Here is a 9,808-nt window from a genome sequence, read left to right on the forward strand (position 1 = left end):
AACTAGCTACATTTTCTGATATTACACATTTCTAATTTTGACAGAAAGCGGTTTCATTTCAAGCTAAAGTTTACTTTTAGCTAGCTAGCTAACGTTAGCTGGCTGGCTCCCTAGCTAACGTTACGTGTATGGTGTTATTATTCGTATCCCAGAGCCGTTTTCTGGATTAGTTAGAGCCTAATGTTAGCTAGCTGGCTGGCTCCCTAGTTAACGTTACCTGTATGATTTTATTATTCATATATTAGAGCTGTTTGCTTTGCTAGTTAGAACCTAATGTTAGCTAGCTAACATTGAACCTGGTTGGTTAGCTGGCAGCAGATAGTAACGACATGATTTGGCACCATGTTCATTGTTGTTTAACCTCTCTGGGCTAGGCGGGACGAATTTGTCCCACCTACGTAACAGCCAGTTGAATCCTGTGGCGCGATTTTCAAAACCTTTGAAATGCTATTACTTCAATTTCTCAAACATATGACTATTTTACAGCTATTTAAAGACAAGACTCTCGTTAATCTAACCACACTGTCCGATTTCAAAAAGGCTTTACAACGAAAGCAAAACATTACATTATGTCAGCAGAGTACCAAGCCAGAAATAATCAGACACCCATTTTTCAAGCTAGCATATAATGTCACAAATACCCAGAAGACAGCTAAATGCAGCACTAACCTTTGATGATCTTCATCAGAGGACATTATGTTATACAATACATGCATGTTTTGTTCAATCAAGTTCATATTTACATCAAAAACCAGCTTTTTACATTAGCATGTGACGTTCAGAACTAGCATACCCCCCGCAAACTTCCGGGGAATTCGCTAACAATTTACTAAATTACTCACGATAAACGTTCACAAAAAGCATAACAATTATTTTAAGAATTATAGATACAGAACTCCTCTATGCACTCGATATTTCCGATTTTAAAATAGCTTTTTGGTGAAAGCACATTTTGCAATATTCTAAGTACATAGCCCAGGCATCACGGGCTAGTTATTTAGACACCCGGCAAGTTTAGCACTCACCAATATCAGATTTACTATTATAAAAGTTTGATTACCTTTTGTTGTCTTCGTCAGAATGCACTCCCAGGACTGCTACTTCAATAACAAATGTTGGTTTGGTCCCAAATAATCCATCGTTATATCCGAATAGCGGCGTTTTGTTCGTGCGTCCCAGACACTATATGAAATGGTAAATCAGGGTCGTGCGCATGGCGCAATTCGTGACAGAAAAAATGTAAATATTCCATTACCGTACTTCGAAGCATGTCAACCGCTGTTTAAAATCCATTTTTATGCCATTTTTCTCGTAAAAAAGCGATAATATTCCGACCGGGAATGTCCATTTAGCTAAACAGAGGAAAGTAAACAAAGCTTTCGGTCAACGCGGGCACGAGCCTGAGTCTCACAGTACTGTAACCAGCCACTACCCAAACGCGCTACTTTTTTTCAGCCAGAGCCTGCAAAGCCACGATTCAGCTTTTTACCGCCTTCTGAGACCCTATGGCAGCCGTAGGAAGTGTCACGGGATAGCTAAGATCCTCACTCTTCAATAAACAGAGACAAGAAGAACGACACCTAGTCAGACAGGCCACTTCCTGAATGAAACCTTCTCACATTTTTGCCTGCCAAATGAGTTCTGTTATACTCACAGACACCATTCAAACAGTTTTAGAAACTTTAGGGTGTTTTCTATCCATATGTAATAAGTATATGCATATTCTAGTTACTGGGTAGGAGTGGTAACCAGATTAAATCGGGTACGTTTTTTATCCGGCGGTGTAAATACTGCCCCCTAGCCCTAACAGGTTAACTAGCTAACGTTAGCTGGCTGGCTCGCTAGGTAATGTTACGTGACGTGCATGATCTTACACTTTGTTTACCTAGCTATGTTCATTGTGTACGCAACTAACCATTTTGGGTGCATTCGTAAATTCAGTCTGAGTATGCCAGAGTGCAGAATAACTGCTGAATTTACAAACACAAATCCCCCGTTGAATATGGCTGGTGTCAGTAAACGTCATCAAAAAAGAGTAATGCAATTGTTGCCAGCAGAGCTGTTAAGGCTGTTTTCATGTTATCCACAGGTAAACAAATCATCAGCCAGAGTGTCAAGTGTGCGCTCTGAACGCCTCTAGAGCGAAATGAGATGGGTGGTGCTAAAGCTTAAAATGGTGTGAACGATGCTAAATGGGTGTAGACAAAGAGAAGCTCTTCACTAAGTACCAAAACATTCATTGGCCATTTTCTGAAAAGTGAGTTTACAAGTTTATCAGCTTTCAAAGCTGAATTGCTTTCCCATTGTTCCTAAAAGAATGCAATGTATGATATAGCATTTTGTAGCTCCAAGTCTCTACTTTTATCCAATGTAAAACAACAACACTTCAAATTTTGCTACATAAGACCGATTTGAGCCGGTCGGTCACATATTATCACTTGATGAGAGAACAGTGTGTGCAGCCTGAGGCAAAAGTCACATCATGCAGCCCATAGGCCTATACGTTTTGATTTCTAAGATATTCTAAGGTTTGCATCATTCACAACTAATGTTGCCACATAACTCTAAGTCTAGCAAATACGACCTACTTCAAATTATCACTTTTATGCTCTACATTGACACTTTATATGCATACAGCACTCGGGAACGGGAATAATATCCTTTCTATTTTATAAATCTAAGTTCAATTATATTCTTCTTACAATAAAATAGTGGCACAGAATACATAACTATATCTTGTCTGCTAAATGAACCAGCCTACAGCCTAGGCTGCCATTGGAATGGTGCATAGCATGATAACATACAGTAGGCCGACTCAGAATATGCTATTCTGTTCTTCTAGGAATTCATTTTCTTCATATAATAATGTTTCTTTAGACCTGCTTAAAATAAATAATGGATTTATTGCGATGGTGTATATTAAATGGATTTAATATACTTTTTTTAATGTAGATGTTCCAAAGGCGTGCAACAGCGGCTTCTATGTGTGCAGGCCTGGAGATGCTAAATGTGTTTATGTTAATTAATGGTCAATTACTGTGAGACCAGAAATTCACATGACAGTCACCAGCTGACAAAATTTCATGACCGCCACAGCCCTAGGTTCCACCATGGTTCCGGCACTCGAGCACGACAACTGTATCAGTGGCTTCAAAATGGCTTCCATGATTCTGTGGCTTCAGCCCCAATCAGGACCCAGCCATGCAGGAAGGCAGCATCTATGGATCCTTCAGGCCCCAGTGCACACCTGACACAAGGCACGGAGAATAGAGCCTGGAGAAATTAGAGCGGCTAGAGCCGGAATGGCTCTGGTACTCAGGACACAGAAAAGCAATAAACCTGGAGGAGGACCCTCGTGTCTACATGGAGGGCTGGTAAAGAAAGAAAGAGATTGATATCGACAGAGACTGAGAAAGAAAAACAGAGAGATATGAAGAGGAAAGAGAGGGAGAGAGAGTAAGAAAAAAAATGAGGAAAAGACAGAGAAAGGGAAAGTGATCTGTGATCCCTTGTAGATCGGTGTCACGGGTGTAGCTGTGTATCAATGTACTAGTTTAGTGGTGTATTATTGTAGCCAATGATTCAGTGTGTTTGGTGTAGCAGTATAGCAGTGTACTGTAGCAGCCTTGGTCCCCTGTGTACCATGTGAGTGCGTGAGTGAGAGCTGAGGGGACTTTGGCTGTGCAGGGGATTAGGCCAGGAAGCAGAGCTAGAGCCAGTGTGTGTGTGCGAGCGAGCGTGCGCGTGCGTCCAGCCCTAATCACTTAATGAACAGGAACCAGCTCCATGGCTCAGTGCAGGCCGGCAAGACACCCTAGGCCTCCCTTCCACTCTCTTTTCGATTAATACCAACCCCTCATAGCTTGGCTGGGACAGTCACCAGAGACAAGATCCTTGGCTGAGCAAAACTGTATCTCACCAGAGACAAGCTAATTGGCTGAACGCAACCGTCAATCTTAACAAAGACACGTTCATTGGCTAAACACAACAGTCAATCTCACCAGAGACAAAATCATTGAACAATCAGTCACCAATCAGAGCCTGGGACAATCACCAAAGTCCAACCCATTTGAAAAACCCTGTCGCTATTCTCACCAGAGACCCGCCAATCCCATTGGACAGAAACCGTCACCTTCCCTCATCAAAAACAATGCCATTGGCTTAACCCAGCCCAGTGAGCATTTCTCGAGAGAGGAGACAGATTAACAAGGGGTTAATAGAGCAACAACACACTATCATTTATCTGAGTGGGATTTCCCTAGGGCTAACACACCACACGCTAACCAAACACCATCATACACACACATGGTCCAGCTGCAAAGATGCAATGCATGCATGCATGCAAAATTACACATACATAGACAGGAACACAGACATGTGCAAAGACAGACAACCACAGCATGGAAATGCTGAAATGCACATGCACACGTACACTCTCCATTTATGTTTACACCCAGCAGACCACTGCTACATAGATGGTTACCAATATTCTGTATAAACACAAAGTAACCCTGCCTAGCGCCTTACTTAGAATACTGGGTTGTAAATGAATATGATTCAATATAAACCCAATATCAACACAGGGTGGACAGTGAGAGTCATGCTAAGATGTTAAAAGTGCAGGTCACAGACGCGCACACACACACACACACACCAAATAGACATGCATGCACGCGCACACTTATACTGTGAGAGAGTAGTTTCATATCCACAAGTATAGTACTAGAATCAAACTGCATAAGACAATACAATCACCATTACATATTTGATATCCATCAAACAGAAGCTTAGGATGAGATAAGATAAACCATGTCCCACTGACATCATATGCTATATCAAACCTACCAAAATGCTAAAATAAAATAAGTCTTACCATTCATAACTCTGAGGAGTCCAAAGTGGATATTCCCTGAATATTTTTTAAGAAAGGGGTATCCATCCATCCATATAAACTAAAAGTACTGTCCTCTTACTGTCAACTGCGTTTATTTTCAGCAAACTTAACATGTGTAAATATTTGTATGACCATAACAAGATTCAACAACTGAGACATAAAATGAACAAGTTCCACAGACATGTGACTGTTACTTTTGATTTTGATCCGCCCCCCCCCCCCCTTTGTTCAGGGACACATTATTCAATTTCTGTTAGAGGTCGATCGATTACGATTTTTCAATGCTGATACCGATACAGATTATTGGAGGACCAAAAAAAAGCCAATACCGATTAATCGGCCGATTTTATATATATTTGTAATAATGACAATTACAACAATAATGAATGAACACTTAATTTAACTTAATATAATACATCAATAAAAATCTATTTAGTCTCAAATAAATAATGAAACATGTTCAATTTGGTTTAAATAATGCAAAAACACAGTGTTGGAGAAGAAAGTAAAAGTGCAATATGTGCCATGTAAAAAAGCTAACGTTTAAGTTCCTTGCTCAGAACATGAAAGCTGGTGGTTGCTTTTAACATGAGTCTTCAACACAGTTCGCAATGAGCCAGGTGGTCCAAACTGCTGCATATACCCTGACTCTGCTTGCACAGAACGCAAGAGAAGTGAAACAATTTCCCTAGTTAATATTGCCTGCTAACATGAATTACTTTTTTTGCAGGTTTAAAAAAAGATATACTTGTATATTGATTTTAAGAAAGGCATTGATGTTTATGGCTAGGTACATTGGTGAAACAACATTTTTTTTTTGCGAATGCACTTGTTAAATCATCACCCGTTTCGCGAAGTAGGCTGTGATTCGATGATAAATTAACAGGCACCGCTTTGAGTATTTGCAACGCAGGACAAGCTAGTTAAACAAGTAATATCAACCATGTGTAGTTAACTAGTGATTATGTTAAGATTGTTTTTTTATAAGATAAGTTTAATGCTAGCTAGCAACTTACCTTGGCTCCTTGCTGCACTCGTGTAACATCGTGGTCAGCCTGCCACGCAGTCTCCTTGTGGAGTGCAATGTAATCGGCATCCAAAAATGCAGATTACCGATTGTTATGAAAACCTGAAATCGGCAGTATCTGGTGTGGCCACCAGCTGCATTAAGTACTGCAGTGCATCTCCTCATGGACTGCACCTGATTTTCCAATTCTTGCTGTGAGATGTTACCCCACCCTTCCACCAAGGCACCTGCAAGTTCCTGGACATTTCTGGGGGGTATGGCCCTAGTCCTCACCCTCCGATCCAACAGGTCCCGGGCTCTTCGCTGGCCATGGCAGAACACTGACATTCCTGTCTTACAGGAAATCATGCACAGAACGAGCAGTATGGCTGGTGGCATTGTCATGCTGGAGGGTCATGTCAGGATGAGCCTGCAGGAAGGGTACCACATGAGGGAGGAGGATGTCTTCCTTGTAAAACACAGCGTTGAGATTGCCTGTAATGACAACAAGCTCAGTCCAATGATGCTGTGACACACCGCCCCAGACCATGACAGACCCTCCACCTCCAAATTGATCCCGCTCCAGAGTACAGGCCTCGGTGTCACGCTCATTCCTTCGACAATAAACGCAAATCTGACCATCACCCCTGGTGAGACAAAACAGCGACTCGTCAGTGAAGAGCAATTTTTGCCAGTCCTGTCTGGTCCAGCGACGGTGGGTTTGTTCCCATAGGTGACGTTGTTGCCGGTGATGTCTGGTGAAGACCTGCCTTACAACAGGCCTACAAGCCCTTAGTCCAGCCTCTCAGCCTATTGTGGACAGTCTGAGCACTGATGGAGGGATTGTGCGACATTGCAATTTATTGCACTGGCCACATCTGCAGTCCTCATGCCTCCTTGCAGCATGCCTAAGGCACGTTCACGCAGATGAGCAGGGACCATGGGCAACTTTGTTTTGGTGTTTTTCAGTCAGTAGAAAGGCCTCTTAGTGTCCTAAGTTTTCATAACTGTGACCTTAATTGTATACCGTCTGTAAGCTGTTTGTGGCTTAACGACCGTTCCACAGGTGCATGTTCATTAATTGTTTACGGTTCATTAAACAAGCATGGGAAACAGTGTTTAAACCCTTTACAATGAAGATCTGTAAAGTTATTTGGATTTTTACAAAATATCTTTGAAAGACATGTCCCTTTTTCAGGAACCTATCTTTTTTTGCTGAGTTTACATAGCCTATGTTGTAGGGTATAGTTGCCCCTATATGCTGATCTTGGGTCAGTTTTGCAGTTCCCCCTCCAATGGTAAAGATGAGAATTGGGTGAGGGGAAGCTGATCCTAGATCTGTACATAGAGGAAACTTAACCCAGGAGTCAGAGCATCCAGTATCAAGCGTCACAGCAGGACCGGCTGGCCTGGGTAGGAGAAGTGATGCCTATTGTGGCCGCTTTAGACAACAGATGGACAGAGAAAATCTCTCTCTCTCTCATTTTTGGGGCAGCGCACAGAGCATGTTGCATCACTCTCCTCCTATCATCTCTGCCGGGTAGGGTCTGCGCCTGCCTTTGGGTCTGTTCCCATCACTACGCTGCTGTAGCAACAGTCACTGACTGCAAAGGACTCTAGCAAACATCCATAGCTACTGTAGGATAAACCTAATGACATCCATATAAGTGTATTTCAATGAGACAATAAAACAGAAGCCTTGGTGAAACAAGGAGGCTGCTGGTCATTTATGTCAATCTCTGCTAAATAGACCAGCAAAATAGACTTCTGCATAGCCTTTATTATCTATGACAGGTATAGCCTATACAGACTAAAACTAATGCGTTCTTATATGGTCCTTTAACATTCCAGGTGTATAGCCTTGATATCCACTCCTATTGGACAACGGAATATAGCCCTTAAAATAAACCGTTGAACAGTTTGCCTCCTTCCAATACCAGTCCTATACTCTGGGCATTCTATGGGAGAGCTCACCATGACAAATACACAGCCGTGAGAAACGTTGCGTTGCCTACTAAGAATAGATCAAGGTATCAAGGCAGATCAGGATTTAGTTCTGCGTTGTGTCCTGAAATCACAGGACACACTGCGAGGCAATAAGGCAGACAAGGAGGGAGCAGGGAACAAGTTCGTTTTAATCGCTCTCTCTCACTCACACTTTCGCTGTGCGGAGACTGGAAACACACCCAATCTCGACCAGGGCTTCACAGACAGAACGCATATCAACTGAGCAGCCAGCATCATAAGCACCCAAATACCCTCTCCTATCCCGCACACTGTTCCAGCACAATCGTGTGAGAAGCACGGCGCTCGAAAACAAAAACCTAAATTCGTTTAATAGGGGGGCAGAGAATTGTCCACAAACACAATCATCAGCTTTGTCAACCCACCAGACGAAATTAACTCGCTGCAGAGAGCGGTCCGACAGCACAGCCTATGCCACGTTTATGCAATTAGTGAACGCAAGAGAGGTGGATACGGTTAGGTTATGAGAAAGCTCAACCAACCTGTCTGTCCTTTGCCGAGCGTCTTTTCCAAGCGATACGGTCCCACGTAATTGGCATGTTGAGCACCACTGTTGTCTTTCCCAGACGATGACATTTTGATTGGCAAAAAAAAACACTTTACAAATAAGCCAGTTGCGGTTATTCCGAGAATAACAAACAATCCTCTTGATCTTTGCAGGTCCAGCCGTTGTTTTTTTACTCCACAAACCTACTTGCCTCTCCTCTCGTCTCTCTCTCGCTCTGCACTCACTCGGACTCGCTCTCTTTCTCGCGCTGGTTGGGTACGTAGGATTCTCTCTCTACCCCTTTCCTCTCGGTTTCCTGCAGATGCACGGAGAGTGCTTTAGCCTAGGATCCGAAAATCATTGTTGGTTGAGCCTGCAGTGCCCGTGTTCGCCTGTCGGGATGCGGTTGGAACACTCGCTGAAAGTGCAGACAGGGAAGGTCCGCAGCATTTTTAGAATGATTGACAGGCAATCCGAACAAACACGTAGCTCGAAAACCCTGCCGCACCACCCACCTTGTTGCTGGAGCAACTTCTATTTGCAACAATAGTTGCAGACATTTTATGAAATCTCAGGGAGACACATTTTTTTCCACAGTTTTCACTTCAGAGTCTCAGACTCTTAGAACAGTATTCCTCTTAAAATGTAAATTGATTAATCATACCGTAGGCTACATTCTGAGTTTCTGTTGCATGGTATTGTCAATGTTTTCCAATATCTGAAAAAGTGTAGTAAGCATGGGCCTATAGGTGCTATTAAATGTAATACATCTACTACCACGGTACCAGCATTACCATTCAGTTCGAATTGAATTTGCCACCCACCATTCCCACATCTCATGAAAATGTACCTCAACAAAGCAGCAAGGTCCTCCTTTAAACCCATATAGCCTTATTCCGGTGGGAACGGTGTTGTGTGTGTGTGTGTCAGCCCTGGGTTTCATTTCACAACCCACTGGTCTAAGACCTGTGACTGTGACCTGGTCCTGTCTCGGCCGACACCCTGAGAGGTGCAGGTGTCAGGGGATGCCTGTCCAATGTCATGCTTTTCAAGTCTGACAGCACATGCACAGACAAGCTTATGCATAAGCACACACACAACAGCATGGGATATTAGGGGTCATAAAGGCCATAAATGAACTTAAAGGGGGGGCCAAACACTTAACTAACACCTTGTTGAACGTGGGAACACCTGAACACAGATTTTTTGGGGGAATACATGAACGTGTGATTGATATACAGTACAAGTCAAACGTTTTGACACACCTACTCATTCAAGGGTTTTTCTTTATTTTTACTGTTTTCTACATTGTGGAATAATAGTGAAGACATCAAAACTATGAAATAACACATATGGAATCATCTAGTAACCAAAAAAGTATTAAAGAAATCAAAAT

General features: G+C 42.6%; 1 protein-coding gene across 1 annotated transcript in view; it reads right to left on the reverse strand.

Moving 5' to 3' along the window:
• brsk2a (BR serine/threonine kinase 2a) overlaps window positions 1–8,892 on the reverse strand; it is a 572,400-nt gene extending 563,508 nt beyond the window's left edge. The window contains exon 1 of the mRNA XM_082956614.1: window positions 8,408–8,892. Within this exon, the coding sequence (XP_082812740.1) occupies window positions 8,408–8,501 (94 nt within the window). The 5' untranslated portion in view covers window positions 8,502–8,892. The remainder of the gene's footprint in view (window positions 1–8,407) is intronic.
• Between the last annotated feature and the right edge of the window lie 916 nt (window positions 8,893–9,808).

This window comes from Salmo salar, chromosome 10 (genome assembly GCF_965601325.2).
Source record: "Salmo salar chromosome 10, fSalSal1, whole genome shotgun sequence".
Lineage (NCBI taxonomy): Eukaryota > Metazoa > Chordata > Actinopteri > Salmoniformes > Salmonidae > Salmo > Salmo salar.